Here is a 23,852-nt window from a genome sequence, read left to right as displayed (position 1 = left end):
ATAATAAACGAATTCTAGAAAAGAATGATATGTGAGCACTAAAAAATAAATTTAGATATAATTTGGGATAAACATTTTAAAAAGACCGCTCATGTGTATCGATAGCTCCCGCCACCGCAGAACTATCGATGGGCCTGCGTGCCGTGTTGCTATACTATCGATAGCTTCCGAAAAGGGGAAGAGGAAGAGCGAAAAAAGCGAAAAAACCAAAAGAAAACGCGAAACGGACAACAAAGCAGAGGGGCGAGAAAAAGAAAAAGGACTCGCGCAATACCCCCAAGAAACGCCAACGAGAATCAGCCAAAACGGAGGCGCGCAGGCTAGCGGAGATCGCGGCGATGGAGAAGAAGTCGTCGCTGCGCCGCTACAAGAAGGCCGCCCGCCACAGCGCGACGCACTCGAGCAGCTCGGACTCCACCTCGGACTCGGACAGCGGGAGCAGCTCGTACAGCAGCACGGACAGTGAGCAGGGCGTGGGCGTGGGCGGTGTGGGCGGACCCGGCGGCGGACTCGGGGGCCCCGGCAGCGGTGGCGGCGGCGGCAGCGTCCATGGCCATCCCCACACCCATGGCGTCCATGGCCATCACCCGCGCTCCGCGGAGCGCCATCATCGCAAGAAAAAGAGCTCCCGACGCGCTGGGAGCTCGTCGGGCGACGAGCCATCGTCGCGCCGCAAGCGAGACAAACGGGATCATGTGCAAAAGAAGCTGGTGGCCAAGCGGAATCACATCAAGCGAAAGTTGAAGGAGGCGCGCCTCAAGAAGAGGGCTGCTGCCGCCTTAAGTGGACACGTCCATCGCTCCCTGTCGCCCACGACGCGGGCCAAGCTTAAGAAGCTGGCCGAACGGAAGCGGCTCAGGGCCGCCAGCAAGGAGCAGCGGGAGCGGGACAAGCTGCGCGCCGTCCACCGGGACAGGGAGCGCGACCATCACCGGTTGGGCAGCAGCAGGAGTCCGCCGAGCAGCAGCACCACCACCACCACTAAGATACGCATCCACCAGGACATCGTGGGCAAGCGGCAAAAGAGTCCAGGTAAAAAGGCGCCAAGGGATCCTGGGTAATCTTATACTTTTCATCGAACACCCCATTTTTCTGTTCAACAAGTCGTATAAGAAGGTCATGTAAATCCTTCGAGAGAATAACCCACTTCTGGGTTAATGAGTGCTATCCAAGAACGATGGAAATATAAGCTCTTAGTTACCATCTATGTATAAGGGTCAATTAAATAATATTCCTACCTGCATCCTTAGGCTTGGGGTCTGGACTTGGCGGCGGAGGAAGCAGCTCGTCCTCGCGGATGCACCACCAGCTGATGTCGCGGGAGAAGATCATCATCCAGACCAGAGCGCGTGGACGCACTCCCTCCCTGGAGCGGGAACGCGAAAGGGAGCGTGAGCGAGAACGGGAAAGGGAACGCGAACGCCACGACCTCTCCCTGCGAGAGCGGGATCGGAGGGACCGGGAACGCGAGCGGGCGGAGCGAGAAGCGGCCAGGGACAAGGAGCGAGCGGAGGCGTTGGCCCGCTGTCAGGAGCGTCAGCGGGAGCGGGAACGCCTGGCTCGCGAGAAACTGCGCCGCCAGGAGGAGGAGGAGGGCGGCAAGCGGGGCGGACCGGGTCGAGACCTGGATCTCCCGCCTTACGGCAGCCGGGAGCGATCCCTGGACACCGTGGAAAGGGAACGGGAGCGCGAACGTGGTCGTCATGTGCGCGATAAGCGGGAGCTGGATCCCTATGAGCGGGAGCAGGAGTACCTGGAGGAGCGACATGGCCACGGGCTGATGGACGAGATGCGAAGGTATCGGCGCAGGGATCTCAGTCCCCTGCCCGAGCACTATGCGCCCCGGATGCGGGATCCCCGGGACATGTATTCGGAGGAGGAACGGGAAAGGTAAATTATAAAATAACAGTAGCCTTCCTGGGAGTGCTGATTTTAGAAACATTAAACTACATTTTACCGGTTTTAGGGCCTACAAGCGCGCCTACCTGGATGCCCGTTACTCCTCGCGGGAGCGGGAGGCCTGGCTGGAGGCCCGCGAGCTGCGGGAGCGGGAGCTGCAGGGACGCGAGTACCGCGAGCTCGATACAGAGGATAGCCTGTATCCGGACGAGCGAGATCGTCTGATCCGCGACAGGGAGCGGGAGCGGGATCGAGAGCGAGAGCAACGCGACCGGGAGAGGGAGCGCAACATTGGGCCTCGGGGCGATTTCCGGCCGGAGTGGGAGCGCGACTGGGAGGAGGAGGGCGGCGGCGGTGGCGGCCCCAGTGGCACACCGGGTCGGCCCGGCGGCTTTGTGGGCGGACCCAAGCGTGGCAAGCCCCCAGCGCATACGGGCGGAGGACCGTCCTCGCAGCAGCAGCACCACTCAGCTTCGGAGCCCGACTGGGACGCCGACGAGCGTGAGAGAGAGCGGGAGCGGGAACGAGAGCGTGATCGGGAACGGGAACGCGAGAGAGATCGCGAGGATCGGCCGGACACCGGAGGCGGCGGCGGCGTTGGTGGCGACAGGCCGTTGATTAAGAACGAGCCTGCTTGGCTGGAGCACGATCAGCGGGAGAAGCCACGCGCCTGGCAGCAGCAACAGTCGTCCAATACTGGTGGTGACTGGCGCGACAACGAGGATGCCCCGCCACCGCCCTCCCATCCGCATCCGGCTTCACCGCACCACCATGTCCACCCGAGGGGCGAGCGGGGATCGGGCAGAGGCTTCCGGCGCGGTGGCCACGGAGGTCATGGCGATCACGGCGATCGGCCCGGCTACAGATCCCATCCGCCGCCGCTGATGACACTGCCGGTGCAGCCCCCCGGCGGCTATTCCCGGGGGTTTCCCCACAAGCGCTTACCCTATGGCGGGGGCCGAGACGGAGTCGGCCGGGACGGAGGACTGGCAGGCTCCTCTGGCTTCCTCAAGAAGCACACACACGCGCCGCTAGTCTCGCCGACGCAGACACCGCAGCAGAATCCTCTTCTAAACGCCGCCGGCAAGCCGAATGCTGCCGCACAGGCGAGCGCTGTGGCCGCCGCAACTACTGCAGTGGCAGCGGCCAAGGCGGCGGCCCAGAGTGCCGCCAATGCCACCACCAATCCAGGAATACTCGCCCAGGTAGGTTTAGTTTTTCATTTACTGTGGACCTTGCCCAGGTCCAAGCCCATAGTGATATCAAATGCATCCCATCGTATCATATTGACCATGGTTTCGTTTTTGTTTATAAGTAAATGCATAGATCCCATCAAGTGCAGGCTTTTACTCTTTGACTGACTGACAGTCTCCAGCCAGTTGACAACTACATATTGAAGAGCAATGTCGTTTAAAGTGCCTCAATCCCTCTTTCAGGTGAGCAAACTGAACACCGTGTGCATCAAGCAGGAGGACGCCTCCGAGGACTCGGCAGGCACACCGGAGCTGGGCGCCCAGGACTCGCCTACGCAAAATCTGAACCACTCGCTGACCTCCGAGGGCAATCCCGTGAAGCTGGAGCCCATACGCACCACAGTCGCCGGTGAGGGTGAGCTGAGCGAGATCAGCGATAGCGATGACGACATCCTCAACAAGACAGACAAGGTGCGGCCCAAGAGCGAGCTGCCAGCGGAAACGGACCAGGAGATGGACACCAACGGAGCGGAGGAGCGGAAGGGCGAGTGCCTTCACGGCGTGGCCGGGCACCCGATCAAGGGCGAGGAGGTGGATGAGGTGCTGGACTTTGAGGAGATATCCGATGGCGAGCTGGAGGAGGACGCTCGGCACAAAGGTGAGCAGTCTGCTGGCCACGAACGTGACCCATGGCTAGTAAATCGTAATGCATGTATAAGTATTAGAAGTCCATTTTCGCTGATGATATCACTTCAAGCACTGGGCTCTGAGCATGTAGACGTAGATATGTGGTCACCTGACACGACTCATCCCCTGAATCCGAACTGAAATCCGATTTGCCTTCCATCACTTCGCAGGCATTGGCGACGCCCTGGGCGTGGACTGGCAGGGACTGATTGCCGAGACCCGGCAGCAGGCCACCGAGGCCCAGGCGGCGCAACAGGGAGTGGACCGCGGCACCTCCGCCAAGCAGCGATGGCAGCCGCACCGCGTGCTCCTCGACATGGGCATCTCGTTCGGAATGGCGGGCGAGAGCTACGCCCGCCGCGTGATGGAGGAGGCCCGCCAGCAGTTGATCCAGGAGAAGGAGCAGTGCCAGCAGCGCGAACGGGAGCGCGAACTGGATGGAGACGGGGAGCCGCCGGCCAAGACGTCCTCGCCGCTGCTCGACTACCGCGAATTCCTGGCCAGTCCGCAGCAACTGGAGCCACTGGCATGCGTGCAGATGGGCCTGCGCCACGCCGCTGCAGAGCGCCAGCGACTGGTGGGCAATGTCTGCGGTCCGGGCAGCCGGGCCCTGAGTGCTCGCCAGGACTTGCGACTGCGCCGCCAGCTCTGCGGTCTGCCGGCCCGCGAGTGCGAGTTCCCGCGCAGCGTGCCCATCGTGGGCGAGGGGCTGCGCAACCTGGCCATGCAGATGTTCCAGCGCCGGCTCCTGGATGTCAAATGAGATCCGATGCCCGGCGAGATGGCGAGGCGGCGCCGTAAGCCGCGTCACTATCGACTGGACATACAGATCTTCATGGGCGGCCAGGAGGGCAAGCAGCGCGGGCGGGGGCGCTACTAGAGACGATTGCTCGCAGTAAGCCTAATTGTAATAAACAACTTGATGTGGATTCCTCTTCTATGAAAATTGTGAATATCAAAGCATTAATACACACATACGAATGTTCTTAATAAAAGTTATTGTCCTATTAAACGAGTCGATTACGGTTTGGAAAATCGGATATAGCGTGCTGAAAGGCAATGGGCCAAGGTGTTCGAGCGAAGAAAGGATAGGAGGCTCTCGGTATTTTCAATAGTAGATTTATTATATCGTTGCTGGGAACAGTTTTATAAGAAACCTAGTGCCGAAAATAATGTAAGTTCAGTTTTATTTCGATAAATGCATTCAGAATGGCTATGGTAAATGTTTAAGCTATTTGTAATAAGCAACTCAGGCAACGTGGAATAACTTGTAAACGTTTTGCGAGAACTCAAGTCAGAGGATCTCAAGTCCAACTCGGTGAATGCGAGACTAACGCCACCCGATTGCAGGGGTGATGCCTAGGTGCAACGATCTTAACTGAGTCAGTTTACGCTTGGTGTTGGGGTCTGCCAAAAGAGTGACACACAAAACATGTCGTAGCCCTGGTGCCTCAACTGATTTGGTTACAGTACATACAACGAAGGGGGATGCAATCGGAGGCTCCAGGCGGGGCTGACGCTCATTAAACACACACATCTAGATACTGTTTACGTTTACACCTTGGGAGTAAGTGGGGACCCGGCAGACTCTCGGCGGAGAAGTTGCTCTGCAGTGGGGAACAAATGCACAACATTTTTATGAGATTTCTGGGTTATTTGTTTATTTTGAGTTGAATTATTACTCCTGTTAGTTTATACTTAGTTCTTGTTTGGCGTCGAAGTAGTCTTGCCTGCTCCTTCCCTGCTTCGCTATCTCTTTCGCTTTGACGTTAGTCCTTCAGTAGCCCTTCCTTCCTCAGCGCTGTCGTTCGCGCATCCTGCCTCCGTGACTGTGCCTATTTAATTTCATTAAATGGTTGAACACTACGAGTAATCTGGTAAAAGGCCAAAAACTAATGTTGCTTAGACTTCGCCTGGGTCGCCTCGCTTTTTGCCTGCCTAATTCTCAATTACGATTCGCTCCGCTCTGTTAGTTTTTATTTTAGTTTAGTTTAGTTTATTCATAAAGGTATATTTGTGTTGCCTGTATTTTTAGTTGAGTTTCGTTTTGCAATGCAAAGTTAAACGTACAAGTTTGAATTTAAGTTTGAGTTCTTACTGGATGTACGCTCCTTCGTTCCCTTCGTTTTTACATTTTTTGTATTTTCTACTTTCCACGCTGCATAGGGCTATGCACATATGGAATATACCTTTTTGTGGGGTTTGTGTGAGTCAACGCTTGGCGTAAATCTTCTATTCTCCTGCGGATCCATCAACATGGCTGCAGCTCCTTCCCGAAGCGCATTTGTAAGTGTTCAGCTGCTGCGTTTGAATATCTTGTTGTCAGCAGTGTTCGAAATAAATACAAAAAACTGAAGGGTGTTTGAAATAAAAACGTGCAATCGCTTCTCCTTCTTGTGTCTACAGCTGTGGCTCCTGCCCTCCACTCGCTCCTGGGCGCCCCCCTCGTCCTTTTGGTTTCCTGCCCTCCTTCTGCTGCTGCTTCTGCTGCGACTGCCCCTTGCCCCCTTGACGGCGTCAATTCAGGGAGGGCATGTGGGCGTCGTGCCAGTTGATCTCGATGTTGGGCCACTTGGTCTGCAGGCAGGTGACCATCGGGTTCGAGGTGCAGATCGACTTCAGATCGCCCTCGAGAAGAATGGCCGAGCCGCAATAGTAGCGCACCTGCCGGGGAAGCATTTGCATTTCAAGTGTAAAATAAACCACAAGCAGATGGCGGATGAGCTCACCTTGTTGCTCTCATTGGAGCCCGGTATGCCGTTGTAGTGCATCAGCTCAAAGGTGTCCGGCGTGGAGCGGCGCTCCAGAGGGAAGAACTCGTCCATGAATGCGTTCAACAGTATGATGCCCAGGTTCTCCGGATCCAGACGCTTCTGCATGAGCGCCACGCTGCGAAGAGCATCGATTAAAAACACAGGCTTGGGGAACGACAGGGTGTTTAGCTTACTAGGCCGGCTCGCTGACCAAGTTTAGGGCGGCGAGGACTTCGCGCAGCATTGTGGTCGATATGAAATTGTTGCCCTCCGGGTCGTAGGACTTGAAGATGCGACGACCCGTCTCCGAGGGCGTCTCTGGCGAGACAAGCCTCTTTTCGTTGCTGAACAGAACTGGGGGATGGCAGTCGGATAAGATAAGGGTTATTGGCAAAGGCGAGTGCACTCAATGTGCTGTGATCAAAAGGTTGACTACCGGGATGACTCACCGGTTAAATGCGTATCGGAGCCCATCACCCAGACGGGGTAGCGTGGGTTCTTGAAGAACGAGCCCACGGTGCAGTAGCGCATCTGCTCCATCAGCGTTATGAACCCGATGTCGCTCTGCTCGCAGATGCCGCGCAGCTTCAGGCCGCCGACATCCTGCTCGTTATCCCAGACGTGGGCGACGGCGCGACCCGTTAGCATCAGATTGATCAGCGACTGGCCGCCGTAGCCGTAGGTGCTGTGTATGAGGGGCTCCGACGTGTCCGATATGTCGGCGGCCACCAGCTCCGAGCCCTTGGTCAGGAACACCGAGTACATGAAGAGCAGCACGCCGTAGGTGTGCGCCAGCTGGCCGTAGTTCTCCACGTAGTAGCGGGCCACTGCGCCGATGTCCTCGAAGTGGAGCGTGTGGAGGCGCTCGTGGAACTCATCCGGCGACAGCTCTCGGTGCGGATCCAGATTGGACAGCTGCTCCTGCAGCCACTCGTTGACCGAGCCGGGTGTGGCCTCGGCCGCCAGCTCCACGCCGCCGGCCGCCTCCTCCATCGATCCGACTGGGCCAGCCGCAGCACAAGCAGAAGCAGATTCGGCCTCAGCAGCTGGTGAGCGCTCTTTGGTTGAACCATCCTCCGTGGCGTTGCCGCGACGGCGCAGGAGATGGACGATGCGGTAGCGTGGCGCCCGACAGTTCTTCAGGATGTTGCACAGCGCCTGGATCAGCAGGTTCTGGCACTTGTCGTTGGGAATCTGAGTGGCGAGAGAGATGGACGGAGATTAGACTGGGGCTCCAGGAAGTGCCGGCAGCAGTGTACCCACCTCCGACAGCTTGACGCCCGGCATGTCCATGATAATTATCTTAAGCAAGTACGCCTGCACCGGCGCTATCACAGCACAAGGACCGCCTTGTTTTTGGACTAACGCCGACGGTTCCACTTTACTAAACTCGAATCCTGCAGGGGGTTAGGTGCGGGTTAGTGTTGTGGTCATAAGTGCGAGATACAAATCTGAGAGCGCATATATACATTGAGGATTAACTATTTCATTGCTTGTAATCGAATTATTGTCTTCCACTTGTGATTAAGGAGTAGACCATTGGAGAGTATGTTTAGGAGTTACTAACTTTGCGAAAAGCAAGCCATCAAAAAGGGTTTAAAGCTGTATTCCCTTGAGTTTTTACGGGCTCCAAAACAATAAAGATATACAATAACATGAATAAATCTTGTTACAAGGAAAAACTAAAAATTAAAATATAAAAAAGAGGGACTACTTTGACAAAGAACTTCTGTTGCTTAAACATGAAACAACATTAATTTAGAACACGACCTGCGATTAGTTGAAATATTACCCGGATTACTTTACCCCATCTGATTGTATAAAAGAGAGTTGTTTAGTTGGCAAAGCGGCCTGCGATAGGTTTAACTAAATAAACCTACAAGGGGCTCAGAAGTCAATGCTTAGGGAAAGAAGAATTTGTTGTCGTTTAACACGAATCCTTTTTGAGTTCCAAACATATATATATGCAGACGAACCAACTGAAATATTGGGTACTGTGTGAATAGGCTGCTTGGTGTTATGCTCGGCCATTAACTTGGCATTCTTTGAATTGCTCTGCTCCAGATTAACCTACTGAATGTGCTGGCTAACTGCGAAAGAAGGAGTCGACCCTACTGATAGGATGGAGTGTTCCAAGATGAGACACCAGCTCCATCCAAGCCTTCGGGTGCCCGTCCCCCACTTCCACGGGCCATCACCATGGCTGGGAGCAAAAAGGGCGCGCTTTCTCGCCTGCAGTGGGTGGTGCACAGTGCAAGGGCAGTGGTGGCGACGGTAACGGGGATGGGGCTGTTGATTGGGTGGTTACCTTGAGACCAACGCTTGAATACATCTTCGCGCACATTGTCGCCCCACAGCAACTGCTTGATTTCGCGCAGTTCGCGCATATCGGTGGCGTTCAATTGCGGCAGCGGCTGCTGCTGCTGCTGCTGCTGCTGCTGCTGCTGCTCCTGCTGCATCGGGGGCTTCTTCTGCCCGCCGGACGCCAACGGAGACGGCGACGGAGAGGTAGCTGCTCCAATGGTGGGGGGGTTGCTGCAGGGACTGGCGCTGCTGGCGGCTGGGCTGGTCGTGTGCGAATGCGAATGCGCCTGCGATTCCAAGGCCGAGGCCGCCGAGGCCAACGTCATCGATGCCGCTGCAGTTTTTGGCAAGACGGAGGACGAGGACTCCTCGCCGCCGCGCTGCTCGCGCACGATTTCGTCGTTCATGTCCGCCAGAACGCAGAATGCAGAATGCAGAGTGCAGGGTGCTGAACGCTGTGCGCTGAACGATGCACTTCTCTTACTACCTCGTCCGCTGGTGGTCAGCTGCTGCTCCTCGCTCGGGCACGCCTCGGTGCTTAAACGCTGCTTTAGATGGGATTCACTCGATTTTGGCCCACCAATTCGGTTGGCATTTTCGCCCAGCTCTTTTATCCCTTTTTTTTGGCGAATGCAAATGCAACAGTGTACAGAGTGCGACCGCGAATTATCGATGCATCGATAGGCGATCGATGAGTGCCAAGCTGGCGGCGGTGGTCTATCGGCGACTTGGGAACGCTGGAACTCGAACCGCCACTGCCGCTAGCCGGGGCACCCACCACACTCGCGTGTGACCGTGCTCTTGCGCCGACCCGAGCTATTCGAGCTATTCACCGCTGCAGGAGAGTGCCGTTCACCGGAAACCGCTGTGGGCAGTAGGGTGAGTTTTCAGTTTGAACCTTGGGGCAGTTCCTTCACCTCGAGCTGGCGGGATTGCTGATGCCAACTTACCTGCCGCAGCCACCGATCAAAATGCGGTTGAAGTGCTGGAAACGATTGTGGGTCTATCAAAACTTTGAATAGAAAGTCCACCTCCGAGAGCGAGCATGCAATGTCCAACTGTTTAGGGTTCATGAAACAACCCAATAGAATTTCTGACTTAAAATATCAGAATTTATTCTAGCACCTATGTCAATAATGACACTTGGCAAACGCCAGACCTCACAACTCAGACTTATACCACATTTGAGAGAAATAGCAATACAAAATTGATAACAAAGATTGGGAGCCAATGATCAGAATGAAAGTTTTTGGAGGCGACGGAAATTCACAAAAATGGCCAGCTATTTAAACTTTGAGATCATTGGGGTTATCACAGGCTGGGAACACACAGTATATACGCGATTTCCATGATAATAAAACATGCTGTACGCGGCTTCTGTGTCTATAAGCCGCTCACCCTGAGCCGAGATTAGTCAAGGTTTGTCCGATCTTCCAGCAAAATGCACGCGTGCTTGGGGTTCTTCCTTTTGTTTTCGCTCTTGAAGGGGCTTTCTGCTAGGGCGGACCCATCCCTGGTTGTGGATTGGGGTCGAAAAATCAGTGCAATGAACTTCCAGACACGAACGAAGAACTGCAGAAGTTAAAACAACAAATAGCAAGCCACGAAGGACGAATAGAGGCGCAACACTCAGAGATCGTTTTTCAGCGCACACTGATAACTACTTTGGCAGGATGTAGCCAAAGTGCGCGCAGTGTATCGGTGCCTAGGAACGCCCTCACGAGCTTTACATTAAGCTTGGCAAGGTGAACGGATCCACAGGCCACGCTCACTATGACGAATCCAGGATTGGGAGTGAGCAGGAATCGTACGTGCTGACGCTGGGGAAATATGATGGCACAGTCGGAAACTCTCTGGATTACCACAGAAACCTAAAGTTTAGCACAACTGACAGAGATAATGATAGCGCTAAAGGCAATTGCGCGGCTTTATTACATGGTGGCTGGTGGTACAAATATTGTTGCGTTGCGTCGGCTTTTATAACTTGTAGTCTTTATTTTAAAACAATACACATATTCATATTGGATGCACTTAAATTCACAATACATATCTAATTAATCCACAATCGTCGGCGCTCAAGTCAAAACATATATCCTTTGATCCTGAGGGAATTGTGCCGAGGTCTCCGGATTCCGGAATCCGGAGTCCGGACTCGACTCGGACTCTGCCGTGTCCCAAGCGATCTGCTCCGCCGCTCCGAACGCGCCTTGTAGTATACACATACATAATATCTGCACGGGTCTGTGCACTTGTATATGGTTCGATTCGATTGATGGTTGGTCTAAGCTTTTGGTTTTCTTCGCTGTGATGTGAGACGTTGGCAGAACATCGACTAGAGTACGGATAGAAATGAGCGGGAGGATACTGGACACTGGATACAGGATGCAGGTTGCAGCGTGGCGAGATCCATTCGATTCCCGCCCCATCCTAGGTGATCAGCCGCGGGGCGTGCAGTCCGTGCACGTTCTCGATGGGCGGGCAGTGGGTGGCGCCGGGCGGCCCCCAGTCGTGAAGGCCGCGCGAGTTGGCCAGCCGATGGGTCAGCCGGTGGGCGATGCTAAAGCCGCCACTGCCCTCCAGCTGGGTGAGCACGATGATGACTTGCCTGTGGGCATTGCAAACAAGTATACACTTAGCTGGTGGCACATTCGATGGGCGGGCAAGGGGGACCTACCTCTGCAGCGGCGGCACCGAGTCCACCGTCTTGAGCTCGCCCCGCGTGGACACCACGTTGTAGCTCTCCTGGCAGTCGCACTTCACATGGATCCACTTGTTCTCGTGCCTGTTCTCCACCATCACAACCAGACCCGCCCAGCCCTGCAAAGGAAAGCCCTCTGGGTAAGACCGAAAATTCCGTGGGATTGCGAAGTTCGCGGAGCACTTGCCTTGGTCAGGTAGTAGGCGGTCATGCCCTCGCGCCCCTCGTGCCGCTGCCCCTTGGTTAGGGTCAGGCTGATGATGGCGTCGGCCAGGAGGTGCGGCGAGGGACTAATCTGCTCCACCAGCAGTCGCTTGGAGCTGTGTATCGCCAGGATGCACTGCGGATACTGGTGCGGATCCTCGATGCCCGTGTGCCAGTGATTGAAGGCCAGGCACACGAGCAGGTAAATATCCCGCTCCAGCATCTTGTGGCAGCCCACGAATCCACGCACCTGGAGCACAAGAATGCTTTAGCTTAAACCCGTGCAATGGGTATGGGGTATGGGGAGACCCACCTGCCGCTTGCTGTGCTCCACCAAACGACCAATTTCCGGCGCCGCCGGCGAGCGGGTGCGGAATATCACAACGCACAGGTCCAGCTGCGAGCGCTGCGATTTCTCCGAGTTGCGCTGTCCCTCCTGGAAGAGCGTGAACTCCGCCTCCGTCGGCTCCAGCACGGTGAGCAGCACACAGGAGATCGAGCACAGGGGCTGCAGGGTGCCCTGCAGCCGCACCTCGTTCCAGCCGGAGCGCACCTTACAGATGTCGATGCAGTCGAAGTAGTTGAGCACATCCTCGAATGAGATCCAGAAGACGCCCTCGCTGGCGCCGTGCGGCATCAGGGCGTCCCGCAGGTCGTCCGTCCACAGGGAGGAGTCATCCGACCAATCGCCACGCCAAGAGTAGTGACCCCACGGATTGCGCAGCTTGAGCAGCCGGTGTCCCTGGATGTCCTTCACGTCCAGTACCGAGTAGGCGTGTCGCGGGCGCAGCCCCTTCTGCTGGTACTCCTCCTCGTCCACCTAGCGTTAAGGGTAAGCAGTGGTGTAAGAAGGGTGCCCTAAGCAGCTGTGAAACATATGATTGAATATGCAGAACCCACCTTCATGTTGCCACCGCCGCAGCTGGCTCCCATGAGGAATCGCACGCAGCGTGAGCTCAGCAGCTGGGCCCATATCAGGTCCTTGTCCAGCTCATCCTCGCTGGGCATGGGCAGGCTGCTGGCTTGGAGCGGTATGCTCTCGCAGGGCGCCCCCGTCAGCGTGGCCAGCCCCTCGATGGCCCGGCCGGAGACCAGCGCCTCGTAGCAGCCGTGGATCTTGGCCACCGCCTTTTCGATAAGCGGCACCCAAAGCTGCTTGCGCTTGGCCTGCGAGTAGACCAGATGGCCGCGCTTGTCGCAGGGTAGCAGATCATCCACCAGCACCGTCGTCCACTTGCCATCTTTGCAGAGGCGCACTTGGTATGCCCCCTGGCCGCATATCTCCTTCGTGACCAGCACCTCTTTGACCAGATCCTCGCGCTCCGCCAGCACCGCCAGGGCACTGAGCAGCCAGCAGTTGCCTAAGACGCCCTGGCAAATGTCCGAGGGTAGCGGGGTGCGAAACACAGCCCACGGCGGATACGCCCCGCCGTCGCAGTTGATCTCGTGCGGTCGTCGCCACTGCACCACTGGATTGCCCTCGCCCGCTCCGCTCGCCGGATTGTAGTACAGGCTCTTCGGCGCCGGCGGAAACGAGTCGTCCACGAAGAGCTCACTATTGTCCCGACAGTACTGGATGATGTTCTGCCACTTGGTTAGCGCCTCGGTCTCCTCCAGCTGGCGCAGATTCTCCATCAGCTTGCTCTCCTGCCGAATGTCCGCCGGGGTCAGGGCCACTCGAATCGATTTCCTGGCCAGAGCCTCGCCCAGCACGGCGCTCGCAAGGCCCCGAGGACTCGAGCAGATGTCACAGACGACGGACGCGGCACAGTTGTCGTACGTGCACGCCGGACACTGCCACTTCTTCGAGCTGGAGCTGGCTCCTGCTGCGGCAGCGACAGCGGCTCCCGATGCCGACACCACCGATGCGGAGCCCACACCCTGGCCCTGCTGCAGGTTGTAGCCGGCCAGGCCGGCGATGGAGATGTTCCTGGGCACAATGGAGCCGCCGGTGCTGTGGCGTTTAGGTATCGCGCCCGAAGAGCTGGAACTTCTCTGCTGCGGCTGCTGGAGCGACGGCAGTGGCTGCATCCTGGGCGAGGGACTGCGTGAGCCACGCAGCCCAGCCGCCGACGTGGTTGGGATCTGCAGCAGCGGCGTGGGCAACGCCACCGAAGCCAGCGGAAGATTTAAAGCAGTGGATGCTTTTATGACCTCGTTGCCGCTCGACGGATGGCCACTGGCTCCATTGCTGCCACTGCTGCCTCCCCCTCCTCCCGCGACGGCTGCTGCATCCTGCTCCTCGTACGACTGGCCATCTGGACGCTCGCGCACCGCCTCCATGGCCATCGAGAGCTGCGGCTGGCGGTGCGATTTGCAGGCACTGCACACCGGCGAGTGAAGCGAGTTCTTCAGCGTACAGTGGCCGCAGGTCCAGAACTCGCCCTTCCGCAGCGTCATGTCTTCGATGGAAGAGATGCTCTTTAGCTTGGAGCCGCCGCAGACTACACACGCCATGGCCGTCGAGTAGTTGACCAGGGTGCACTTCTTGCAGGTCCAGGGCTCGTCGCGCGGGGTTTCTGGAAGGCACAATCAAGCGTTACGATTGGGATTTACTCGAAAGGCGGCTAACTTTACCTGACTTTTCTTGACTCAAGGACGACACGCCCGCCTGCCGTTGAAGCTGCTGCTGCAGTTGTTGCTGGAGCAGCTGCTGCTGCTCCAGCTTGGCCTCACACATCTCGCATGTCTGCAGCCAGAGTCGATTGTAAGCAAAGGAACATTTGATGCATGTCCACATCTTGCTGCGGCTGCCGTTGTTGTTGCCCAGCTGTGCTTTATTGTCGAGGCGCGTGGCAGCCACGGCTCCGGCTGCTGCAACGATCGCCGCTCCGGAGGATGCTGTCGCCGTAGTCGCGGATGTGGCTATGACTAGGCGGCTGCTGCTCCCTGGATCATGCGTACTGCAATCGAAAACGAAACCATCAATTATCGAGCATCCAAGTTCAGAATTCAATAAAATGGGAGATAACGAAATCATAGGCGACCACACGAGCTGTCATGACTCTGAGGATCCGGATTCCTTAAAAGCTATGTTAAAAACCTCAATCGGAGGATGTTCTCTTTGCAGTTACCTCACAAGAGTTATGACAATCTGTGGGCAAGTCAGCCGTCAGTGAAAATCATATACATGTAGTTACAAAATTTGCTTAAAACATAACACATAACAGGCCGAAATAATAAGCTGGCAGTCGGGTAAAAAAGCGAAATATAAACAGAAAGCCCCCGAGTGACTAAGCGCCACGCAAATTATCAGCAAAAACGAAACAAGAAAAACCTAGTCAACTGATAAGCGAAACAAAGGCGTGTTTTGTTTGGAGGGATAGGAGTTTGGATGGGTGTGTGGGCTAATCTCCTCGCCCGCCTGCTGGCAATTACATTTTCGATTCGGTCGCCTTGCGCGGTCCCTTCCACACCTTGGCGTAGATGGAGTGCTCCTCCACCTGCGACTCGGAGTCGCTGGCCTCGCCGCTGCCGTCGGTGCTGGTGCTAGTGCCCAGTCCTGTGAGGGATTCGCTGACCGCATCCTGACCGCTGACCTCCCCACCGCCATTGTTGTTCGCCTGCGTCTCAATTGCGCTGGCGATCTGTTGCTTCTTTTTGAGCTTGTGCTGCTTGTTCACCTGCGCATAGATGGGCATGGTGGCTAGTGGTAGTGGTGTGGGGTCCGACGACGTCGCCTTCCCAGAGGAGGAGGGCGAGCCCACAATGGCCAACGCCGTCGCGGCCGCCTGTGCCGCCTGGGCAGCAGCGGCTCTCAGCTGCTGCTGGGCCAGGGCCACGCACTCGTTCTCATACAACTTGTTGCTGCTCCCGGAGCTGCTGCTGTTGTTGTTTATGCTATTGCTGTGGCTGCTGTTGCCTTGGCTGTTGCTCTGGCTGTTGCTGCTGCTGTGGTGATGGTGGTGGTGATGATGATGGTGATGACTGGAGCTGGAGGAGCCTGAGGAGCTGTTGGCCATTGGCTCCGACCACTCGTTGACGGCTATGAAGACGCCGTTCCGCGGAATGGTGAACTGCGTTGGATTCATACTCACTGCTGCTGGCTCCCGCTGGGCCTTCCTCTGCAGCTGCTGCTGCGGATTCGCCGGCGACTTCTGCTGCTCCTGCTGGGTATTCAGATTCTGGTTCAGATTCAGATTAAGGGGCTGGCGCAGGGGCTTCATCTGGCCTTGGCCAGCATCCTTGGCCGCCGACCGCGAGAGCGTGGTGATGGTGAAGTTGTACTTCCGCTTGGCCCCGCTTTCGCGCACCACCTTGTGGTTCTGGTTCTTGTTGTTGTTGTTCTGCTTGCGCCGGCAAAACGTGTCGTTGGCAATCGCGAAACGGGAGTTGCTGCAGGCGGCCACAGGGGGAATCCCTGCGAGAAGTCGGAGAGGGATTAGATAGACATCTGGCATAATTTTTTCTTTCATATACTAATTTAACACCTATCAACTTGTCTACAAATATGGTTTAAGGTATTTATATAAAGCAAAACGCATTTTATAATTTCCTACTACTTTTTGTCTCCCTTTTCATCTATATGTTTTCTAAGGAAGCCCTTGTTCTTTTAATTCGGAACCAACTCTCAAGTTAGTGAATGAACGTTTTTGGACTAAATAAATAAATTATAAGATCTTTGTCAGTGATAACTGCGCTCACAATAAGATATATATGTGAAGGATGGTAATGCTCATGCTCTGAATACCCACGCGGAACGCACCTGTTAGCTGGGGCGCCGGCTTGACCTGCGGCAGATTGAAGATGTCCTTGCTCTGGTTGTTCGCATAGCAGATGTGGCAGCTGCGCCCGGAGGCGCTCTTGTCGATGGCGGTGCTCAGGCTCTGAGTGCGCCGCAGGCCCGAGCCAGACCCAGGTCCAGATGCCGGGCCCGATCCAGATCTTCCTTTGAGGTGCCTCTTGTGCGAGTGCTGGGAATGTAACTGATGCTGGTGCTGCTGATGGTGCTGCTCCTCCAGCTCCTGATGCAGGTAGTGGTGATGGTGGTGTGGATGGTCCGCCCCCAGCAGCTCGCCGCGATTGCCCAGGCTGCCGGCCAGCTCCTGGCTCCTGCCGCGGTCGGCGGCAATGGCGTCCTTGTAGATGGGCGCCAGGTAGCTGACCGTGTCGCAGATGAGGCAGTGCCAGGTGACCGAGCTGTTGTCCGTGCCGCAGGCGTGGCACACCCACCGCCGGTTGAGGGCCGGGTTCGAGAAGTGGCGGTAGAGCTCGATGGATTTCTTGATGTACTTGCGCGTGTCCTCGCAGTCCACACAATTGGCGGGCAGGTTCTGGCTGTTCCGCTGAGGTCTCTTCAGGCAGCCGCGCAGCAGGGACTTGTACACATGCTTGTACTCGCTCCTGCAAAATAGGTAAATGGGGTTTTTGCTTTTTGTCGTCGGGTTTGGTTTGGTCTAGATTGGATTGGGTTCGATTGGATTGGATGGGTTTGGATTTGGGCTCCGAATGTTGGATCTTTGATTTTGGGCGACTTTCTGCTCTGTTCTGCTCTGCCCGCAAAGGTTAGCTCAATGACTGGTCATTTTGGCTGCCCTCCGCTCGTCCGTTCGCCTTGGGAGTGGAGTTCTCTTGCGAGCGAGTTCGCGAATCGAATCGATAAACTTGTAAACAATGCTTCTTTATCCAAATCGATTTTCCCCAATTCTCGCTGCTCGGCTGTTTTGTTGTTGCTTCTGCCGCTGCTGTGTATACATGCTCTCACGCACACACTCACACACGCTCAGGGACAATCGCCAGTGCCGACGGCTTGGCTTTAAGAGCTAGCTTTAGTGGGCTCTTTTCAGTCACTAAAACCAGAAGGTAAAAAATTATTTTTGAACTTAATACATTTCCTAGTCCTCTTCGCAAATGCTCACCCACCAGTTCCATGGCTGAGCAAACGTGGCCTTAATTAGAAGACAATTCTAAAAACAGTTCCTACTAATCTTAATCCGAGTTTAGTTCGAGTGTTAATACAGAAAACTGTGTACTACTCTTTCGCTTTCCACCGCTTCTCGCCAAGCAATTGTATGATTATGGAATGAAATACTATAGGATTAAGTTTTATGTTTGAACATATCAAGTTATCATATCAAGAGTTAGCCACAATCCCTAAGGATAGTTTACATGACTTTGATAAAGAGCTGTCCTCTGAACTAAATGATTCTTTCCTCCAAAAGCTCTTACAAAAATCTGGCGATTTCGCCAAAATAGACGGTTTTAATCTGTACACTCATACATATTTCAGGCTACTGCAATGTAATTTTAATTAATTAAAAATCTACTAGGCTAAATTGAAAGTGAATTTCTGGCAAAACTGCATACTCTATATTATAGCTATAGCTGGGTATACTTCTAGCTAGTATTCTAAGCTCCAACTGGGCGTCAGCACTGACGCTCACACGGACACGGGACCCACGCACACACACTCGCACACTGGAGGCACAGGCTGTTTGTTTTTGTGGCGACCGCTCCGCTTACCTGGCAACCGCCGCCCTGCCCTTCTCCTTCTCCCTGTCCCTGTCCTTCTCGGCCTGCTCCTTCTCCTTCTCCGCCTGCTCGTGCTCCAGTGCATCATCAGCTGTCCAGGAGGCGGTGACCCTTCGCTGCTGCTGTTGTTGTTGTTGTTGGGGGAACACCTTGCGAACGGTGCCGCAATTGAAGCACTTTAGGGACTCCGTGGGATTGATCGTGTTGCACTTGGTGCAGGACCACTGCAGCACGGACGAGATGGTGCCCATTTCGCGGGCGAATCGCTGCAGTTCTTTTTAGTCGCAAGCTAAGCTTCTTCTGCTGCTGCTGTTGTTGTTGTTGTTGTTGTTGGCTGGCTGGCGGGGGAGTGGATGGGGGGATGTGGATGCGAATGTGGCTGTGGCTGAGGAGGTGGTGCCCGGAACTGCCAATGGAAGTGGTGACCGGGCGGAGATGGAGATCGATTAGGAGGACCAGTGCCCGGGACCAAGACGAGGACCAAGCGATGGCTTTGGCTTCCAACAGTTGCACGCCGCGTTCTCCGTTTCGTCGCCGTTCCGTTTCGTTTCGTTTCACACCATTTTTTAACTGTTGCCGCCAGGGTTGTCGAGATGCGCGCATACCCGCACCTGCAGGGTTGCCCGAGTCCGAGTGTGTGAACCCGCATGACCAGTGCTGTAAAATTTCTCTGGGCCTTGAAACAGTGGCAAATGAAACGAGTTGAGCTTTTTGTAGTCTTTTCAGAAATGAACGTTTTTGCAAAACAAAATAACTACAAACTACATGGGAACAAGCTAAGGAAGCATTCGCGAAAAAGTTGGAGCCTACGAAAGTAGTAAAAGTGACAATACCAAGTGCTAACTCTAGGAACCGGACGTGCAATTTTTGTAAAACCATATTTTATCCATTTTTGTAGGCCAGAGATTTTGTTAAACCCCTTCTGTGAAATCGTTTCTTTGTTCTTTTCGCATTAGGCATTCGTTTTAGCAAAATATTACAAAATTAAAACCGGCATGTTCCACAAAACCACCGTTCCTGCTGCAATACCCGATTAGGGCTTACTGTAGTCCAAACGAAAATACTGACTTCGGTATTATTTACGCAAATCGTGGTATATGTGTGCGCTCTGGTCACTCTGCGTCTGCACGTGTATTTTTTTGTGGCAACAACATTTGCTAATAGTTTAAGTGCCGAAATAAACGCAGAAAGCATGGTCAGTTCGGAGCCGAAAGGACCTGCCAAGGTGGCCAAAACGACCACGCCGGGCAAGCCCGCCAATGGACAGAAATTCAAGCCCGGCGGAGCTGGTGGTGCCAGGAAATTCGACAAATCCGGCGGAGGGCCGGGCAAAAAGTTCGACAAACCGGGTGCAGGAGGTCCTAGGAAGTTCGACAAGTCCGGATCTGGGGGTTTCAAGAAGTTCGACAAGTCCGGGACAGACGGCGCCAAGAAGTTTGGCGGCGGCGGCAACAAGTTCGCCGAGGGCAACAAGTTCCGTGGAAAACCACAGGCTCAGCCACAGGCGCCGCCGGAGGGCGAGAAACAGGACTGGAACAAGTTCAAGCAGGAGAAGAAGGACCTCAAGCTGAAGCGCAAGAGCTCGAAGGACACCTACGAGATCACCAAGGAGGCCAAGCAGATCTACGAGAAGCTGCGATGGTGAGGTTCCCCGAAGAACAAACACCAGGGCCATTTAAATCACCATTCCCATTTCCACCCAGCTTCGTTTGCCCGCCCAACATAGTTAGGCCAACAATGTATTCCATATTCGTAAATAACCTTTGAAGTGGAAAGCTCACCTGGCAGCAAAAACAGTTAGACATATAAGTCTACAAAATAGCATATATCAGGAACTAATTTAGGGATCTGTACTAAGATTCATATGACGATGGTCAACTCATTCCAAAATGAGAGTTACTTCCTTGTTAAGGAACAACTTCACCTCTATGTTAATACATCTATATTTAGAATTCAAAAAGTTATGCCAATTGTTTACTAATATCAATACACATATGCCACATTAACAAAGGTCATTTATATATCCCTTGCATTTAGCTGCTACATTTGATAATCTTAAAGCTCGCTTCTGAAAACCATTTTAATTTCTGATAATAATTTTTAAATAATGATAGTTTTTACATGCACAATAGTTATAGCCCCTTTCTTTGAACTATGAAAACATTTATTAAGATTACTAACACCATTTCATCATGCAGCCGCAAAACGGAGAACAAGGACAAGCTGGTGGAGCAGATATACAAGGTGCTCAACGTGGGCGACACCATCTCGAAGGTGGTCAAGGCCCACGACACCGCCCGCGTCCTCCAGTGCATGCTGAAGTACGCCTCGCCGGCCCTGCGTGCCGAGATCTCCGAGCAGCTACTGCCCTTCACCGTGATCATGTGCCAGTCGAAGTACGCCCAGTTCTGCGTCCAGCGGATGCTCAAATATGGCTCCCCGGCCACCAAGTCGAAGCTGGTGGACAGCCTGTACGGCCACATTGTCCGCTTGGCCGGACACAGCATTGCCAGCGGACTGCTGGACACGATGTACCAGAGTGCCACGCCTCAGCAGCGCATCCACATGCGGCAGGAGTTCTACGGCGATCTGTACCAAAAGGCCAAGGATTCGAATGTCAAGACGCTGAGCGACACCTACAAGGAGGCCACGAACATGAAGGCCTCCATCCTGGGCTCGGTGAAGGCAAATCTGGACCATGTAGCCAACAAGCAGCTGGTGGATAGCTCGTTGGTGCACGCCGTTATGCTGGAATACCTGCGCGCCTGCGACGAGGATGAGGAGAAGCTGGAAGAGACGGTCACTGCGTTTGCGGCCCTGGTGCCCCACATGCTGTCCACCAAGGAGGGCAGCGAAGCGGGCGTCATATGCTTCTACAAGTCCACGCCCAAGAACCGGAGAGTGAGTATGAGATGTTTTAAAAGAAATGTTGGTTATAATGTTGGCACTCCACTCCACAGGCCATTATCAAGAACATCAAGGAGCACCTGCTGAAGATCGCCACCCACGAACACGGCCACGTCTTCCTCATTTCGCTGCTAAACTCCCTGGACGACACCAAGGCCACCAAGAAGGCCATCTATGACCACCTGCACGGCGATCTAAAGACGCTGGTGGGCAACCAGTATGGACGACGGGTAGTCCAATGGCTGGTGGCCCCGGGCGACACCACATGCTTCCATCCGGAGTTCATTCGCGTGGTGGACGAGGGCCTGGCCTTTGGCAAAAAGGAGAAGGAGCTGCGACGCAAGGAGATCTTCGAGCAGATTGAGGCGCCCATTGCACAGGCCATCGCCGAGGAGGCGGACTTCTGGCTGTCCAACAGCCACATTGGCCTGGTCACCGCCGACATTCTTAACCACAGTGAGTGCGCACAACTTCTTCGCGAACAAAAATGAGGAACGCGTTCAAATCGCTTGCTTCTCCATTTATCTGCCCTTCAGTTCAAGGCGAATCCTATGAGAAGGCGGCTGCAGCCCTCGCCCAAGTGATTGCCCAGCCCGATTGGCGCATTTCAGCCGATGCCGCTGGGCCCGTGCCGCAGGACAAGAAGAAGCCACACAACGACGTGGAGGCCATCATAGCCGAGGCCACCAAACAGCGCAGGAAGCTGCTGAATGCCGACAGCAGTAGCAGCAGCAGCAGTGACGAAGGAGATGAAGACGGGGATGGGGACGCAGAAGATGGCGGGAAGGAGTCGCAGACAGGTGAAGAGGATGAGGCCGAGCCCAAGTTGAAAAAGACCAAAAAGGAGGCCAAAAAATCGAAGGCAAAGGCGGAAGAGCCAGCGGCTCCTCTGGTCACCGGGATCGAAGAGGCGGGCATGCACATTGTACTGAAGAAAATCCTCAAGAACGACGGCAAACGCGAGGGCCATCCCTTCAGCCAAAAGCTCCTGCAAAGCCTGTCCACCGACGTGGTATGTTCTTTAATTTCACATGACCAACTCTCTCCTTACATCCTTCAATCCTGAGAAAAAGGAGCACACTGATGGCGTTCAAGTAGTTTTGTTTATTGTTCAAGGACATGATAACATTGCTATTATAAAGATCGCATCGTATGTGTGCTAAATCGATCAGTGCTTTAGAATGCGCTTTGATAAATCCGAGTACTTCTTTATTTAAAAAATTGTTCAATTATATTATTTATAAATAAGTGGTCGCCCAAGCTTCTGTTCCCTAACTCTACCTTCGATTCCCCTTTCAGCTCAAAGTCTGGCTGGGCGTGAACCGCTCCTGCTTCGTCCTGCTGAAGCTGGTGGAGGAGAGTCCCGCGCTGCTGGAGGACTGCAAGAAGGCCATCGCGGCGGAGAAGAGCCTGAGCCATACGCTCGTGCAACAGAAGACGCTCGGTGCCAAACTGCTGGCCGCCAAGCTGAACATTGGCAAATGAAAACCCCTTTTAGCTTAGACAAACCTAACACTTTAAAATACATAAATCTATATTGAAATGACTGTAAATCCGTTTTATTCATGTGAAGAGACGCGTTGTGGAGTCGGTGGTCGAGGGGTCGATTGGTCTAGGCCTTGCGCAGGATGATGTGCAGGCCGGAATCGCTGTCGACGATGCCCGACAGCTGGCCGACGTTCAGCTTGAAGGCGGCCTCCTCGAACGAAGCCTGCATCTGGCCTGTGGTGGAATAAATGCAGGTTGAAATGTATGTTTATAAGGGTCTACAAAAAAGCGATTATAAACTAGAACATAACAGAGTTATTCAGAAAATACGCCATTTTGCGAAGGATAATTCTCTGGATTCAAGATGGAGTGTTTTCAAGAGAGCAAAATTGTAAATCGAAAATGCCTTCAACTGCATGTTAAACAGATCCTAGAGAGCACTACGCAGAGCTCGTGGGAGCTATTGCAACGCCCAGGCCTTACCTCTGCCGAACTTTCCGAGGTCGCCGCCCCTCTTGGCGGAACTGCAGTCCGAATAGGAGCGGGCCAGCTCATCAAAGGTGGCCTCCTGGTTGACGATCTTGTTGCGGTAGACCTCCAGCAGCAGCTGAGCCTCCTCCTTGGTGCGGGTGATGTTCGCCTCGCGCCACGAGCTGGGGCGCCGGCTGCCCTTGTGCTTCACCAGCAGATGCAGGCACTGCACCTCGTCGGGGGCATCTCCCCCGGCTGCGGAGGCGGAGCCGGACCCGCCGCCGCCGCTCTTCTTGGCCGGCTCCGTGGGCAGGTCCCACTGCGACTCCTTGGTGTGCACATTGAGGTAATAGCTCAGTCCTGCAAAGCGCCGACATTTTAGCGTGGCCTGCTGGTGCGAGCCGAGTCGCGGTTTCGCTGCGTGCTTACCTGTGTAGCGGCTAGTGCGCTTCTCCCAGCCCTCGGGCAATTGTTCGGCGTCTGGCATGCTGGTCTGGCTTTATTTTACAAACTTCACAATAAAACTGCAAATATTTAATTGTTCCGCTGGAGATGAGAGGAGCAGAGTCACCGATTGTTGGCATCGCTCGCGCTCAGTTTTTCGGTATTTTCAAAATACCAAAAACAGACCATGACTATCGATAGGCAATGAGACCAACATGGCAAGGTGTCTCCACTATTTGGGGTGTGTGCACTGGCTAAACGGATACATGATAAAAAACTATTGTGTATATACATGTTAGCGCAATTTTTGAAATGTGTAAAATCGCCAAAAAA

At 54.4% G+C, this 23,852-nt stretch overlaps 5 protein-coding genes across 8 annotated transcripts; 2 read left to right on the top strand and 3 right to left on the bottom strand.

The window, feature by feature from the left end:
* The first annotated feature begins 150 nt into the window (after window positions 1-150).
* LOC108027589 (fl(2)d-associated complex component) lies at window positions 151-4,791 on the top strand. Its single transcript, XM_017099107.3, has 5 exons — window positions 151-1,032; window positions 1,251-1,890; window positions 1,967-3,104; window positions 3,336-3,750; window positions 3,950-4,791. The coding sequence occupies exons 1-5, from the start codon at window positions 339-341 to the stop codon at window positions 4,540-4,542; spliced, it is 3,480 nt and encodes a 1,159-aa protein (XP_016954596.1). The 5' UTR covers window positions 151-338; the 3' UTR covers window positions 4,543-4,791.
* A 948-nt stretch (window positions 4,792-5,739) lies between these two features.
* Window positions 5,740-9,550, bottom strand: LOC108027592 (ubiquitin carboxyl-terminal hydrolase MINDY-3 homolog). The gene is made up of 6 exons (XM_017099110.3): window positions 8,841-9,550; window positions 7,796-7,929; window positions 6,982-7,726; window positions 6,727-6,886; window positions 6,509-6,668; window positions 5,740-6,443 (listed from the first exon to the last, which is right to left on the bottom strand). Exons 1-6 carry the CDS (start codon window positions 9,241-9,243, stop codon window positions 6,297-6,299), a joined length of 1,749 nt encoding a protein of 582 aa, XP_016954599.2. The 5' UTR covers window positions 9,244-9,550; the 3' UTR covers window positions 5,740-6,296.
* A 1,256-nt stretch (window positions 9,551-10,806) lies between these two features.
* LOC108027573 (calpain-D) lies at window positions 10,807-18,784 on the bottom strand. 4 transcript variants are annotated; one of them, XM_017099078.3, is made up of 9 exons: window positions 18,201-18,784; window positions 16,444-17,081; window positions 15,117-16,098; window positions 14,316-14,641; window positions 12,639-14,257; window positions 12,052-12,558; window positions 11,722-11,988; window positions 11,511-11,653; window positions 10,807-11,441 (listed from the first exon to the last, which is right to left on the bottom strand). In XM_017099078.3, the coding sequence occupies exons 1-9, from the start codon at window positions 18,458-18,460 to the stop codon at window positions 11,264-11,266; spliced, it is 4,920 nt and encodes a 1,639-aa protein (XP_016954567.1). In that variant the 5' UTR covers window positions 18,461-18,784; the 3' UTR covers window positions 10,807-11,263. The 4 variants fall into 4 exon arrangements, with proteins under 4 accessions (XP_016954567.1, XP_016954568.1, XP_016954569.1 ...); XM_017099079.3 differs by lacking the exons at window positions 15,117-16,098; window positions 16,444-17,081; XM_017099080.3 differs by lacking the exons at window positions 10,807-11,441; window positions 11,511-11,653; window positions 11,722-11,988; window positions 12,052-12,558; window positions 12,639-14,257 and having other exon boundaries at window positions 14,508-14,641; window positions 15,776-16,098.
* A 532-nt stretch (window positions 18,785-19,316) lies between these two features.
* Window positions 19,317-22,663, top strand: LOC108027584 (protein penguin). The gene is made up of 5 exons (XM_017099099.3): window positions 19,317-19,850; window positions 20,408-21,110; window positions 21,170-21,572; window positions 21,653-22,128; window positions 22,416-22,663. The coding sequence occupies exons 1-5, from the start codon at window positions 19,402-19,404 to the stop codon at window positions 22,599-22,601; spliced, it is 2,217 nt and encodes a 738-aa protein (XP_016954588.1). The 5' UTR covers window positions 19,317-19,401; the 3' UTR covers window positions 22,602-22,663.
* LOC108027583 (putative peptidyl-prolyl cis-trans isomerase dodo) lies at window positions 22,650-23,671 on the bottom strand. Its single transcript, XM_017099098.3, has 3 exons — window positions 23,505-23,671; window positions 23,088-23,435; window positions 22,650-22,838 (listed from the first exon to the last, which is right to left on the bottom strand). Exons 1-3 carry the CDS (start codon window positions 23,560-23,562, stop codon window positions 22,729-22,731), a joined length of 516 nt encoding a protein of 171 aa, XP_016954587.1. The 5' UTR covers window positions 23,563-23,671; the 3' UTR covers window positions 22,650-22,728.
* Window positions 23,672-23,852: the final 181 nt, after the last annotated feature.

This window comes from Drosophila biarmipes, chromosome X (genome assembly GCF_025231255.1).
Source record: "Drosophila biarmipes strain raj3 chromosome X, RU_DBia_V1.1, whole genome shotgun sequence".
Taxonomy (NCBI): domain Eukaryota; kingdom Metazoa; phylum Arthropoda; class Insecta; order Diptera; family Drosophilidae; genus Drosophila; species Drosophila biarmipes.
Note: the sequence above shows the minus strand (reverse complement) of the source record. Positions and strands in the feature narration are given on the sequence as shown.

Excerpts from the sequence above, each read along its gene's own strand:
- LOC108027583 (XM_017099098.3), bottom strand. The coding sequence starts at position 23,562 with ATGCCAGACGCCGAACAATTGCCCGAGGGCTGGGAGAAGCGCACTAGC. Across the intron at positions 23,436-23,504 it reads GCGCACTAGCCGCTACACAG|GACTGAGCTATTACCTCAAT; the intron begins GTAAGCACGCAG and ends GGCGCTTTGCAG. Across the intron at positions 22,839-23,087 it reads CCTCGGAAAGTTCGGCAGAG|GCCAGATGCAGGCTTCGTTC; the intron begins GTAAGGCCTGGG and ends ATTCCACCACAG.
- LOC108027584 (XM_017099099.3), top strand. The coding sequence starts at position 19,402 with ATGGTCAGTTCGGAGCCGAAAGGACCTGCCAAGGTGGCCAAAACGACC. Across the intron at positions 19,851-20,407 it reads ATCTACGAGAAGCTGCGATG|CCGCAAAACGGAGAACAAGG; the intron begins GTGAGGTTCCCC and ends TTCATCATGCAG. Across the intron at positions 21,573-21,652 it reads CGCCGACATTCTTAACCACA|TTCAAGGCGAATCCTATGAG; the intron begins GTGAGTGCGCAC and ends TCTGCCCTTCAG.
- LOC108027589 (XM_017099107.3), top strand. The coding sequence starts at position 339 with ATGGAGAAGAAGTCGTCGCTGCGCCGCTACAAGAAGGCCGCCCGCCAC. Across the intron at positions 3,105-3,335 it reads ATCCAGGAATACTCGCCCAG|GTGAGCAAACTGAACACCGT; the intron begins GTAGGTTTAGTT and ends TCCCTCTTTCAG. Across the intron at positions 3,751-3,949 it reads GGAGGACGCTCGGCACAAAG|GCATTGGCGACGCCCTGGGC; the intron begins GTGAGCAGTCTG and ends ATCACTTCGCAG.
- LOC108027592 (XM_017099110.3), bottom strand. The coding sequence starts at position 9,243 with ATGAACGACGAAATCGTGCGCGAGCAGCGCGGCGGCGAGGAGTCCTCG. Across the intron at positions 6,887-6,981 it reads CTCCGATACGCATTTAACCG|TTCTGTTCAGCAACGAAAAG; the intron begins GTGAGTCATCCC and ends GCCATCCCCCAG. Across the intron at positions 6,669-6,726 it reads TTGGTCAGCGAGCCGGCCTA|CGTGGCGCTCATGCAGAAGC; the intron begins GTAAGCTAAACA and ends TGCTCTTCGCAG.
- LOC108027573 (XM_017099078.3), bottom strand. The coding sequence starts at position 18,460 with ATGGGCACCATCTCGTCCGTGCTGCAGTGGTCCTGCACCAAGTGCAAC. Across the intron at positions 16,099-16,443 it reads GCCGGCGCCCCAGCTAACAG|GGATTCCCCCTGTGGCCGCC; the intron begins GTGCGTTCCGCG and ends GACTTCTCGCAG. Across the intron at positions 11,654-11,721 it reads CCGCCTACTACCTGACCAAG|GGCTGGGCGGGTCTGGTTGT; the intron begins GCAAGTGCTCCG and ends TTTCCTTTGCAG.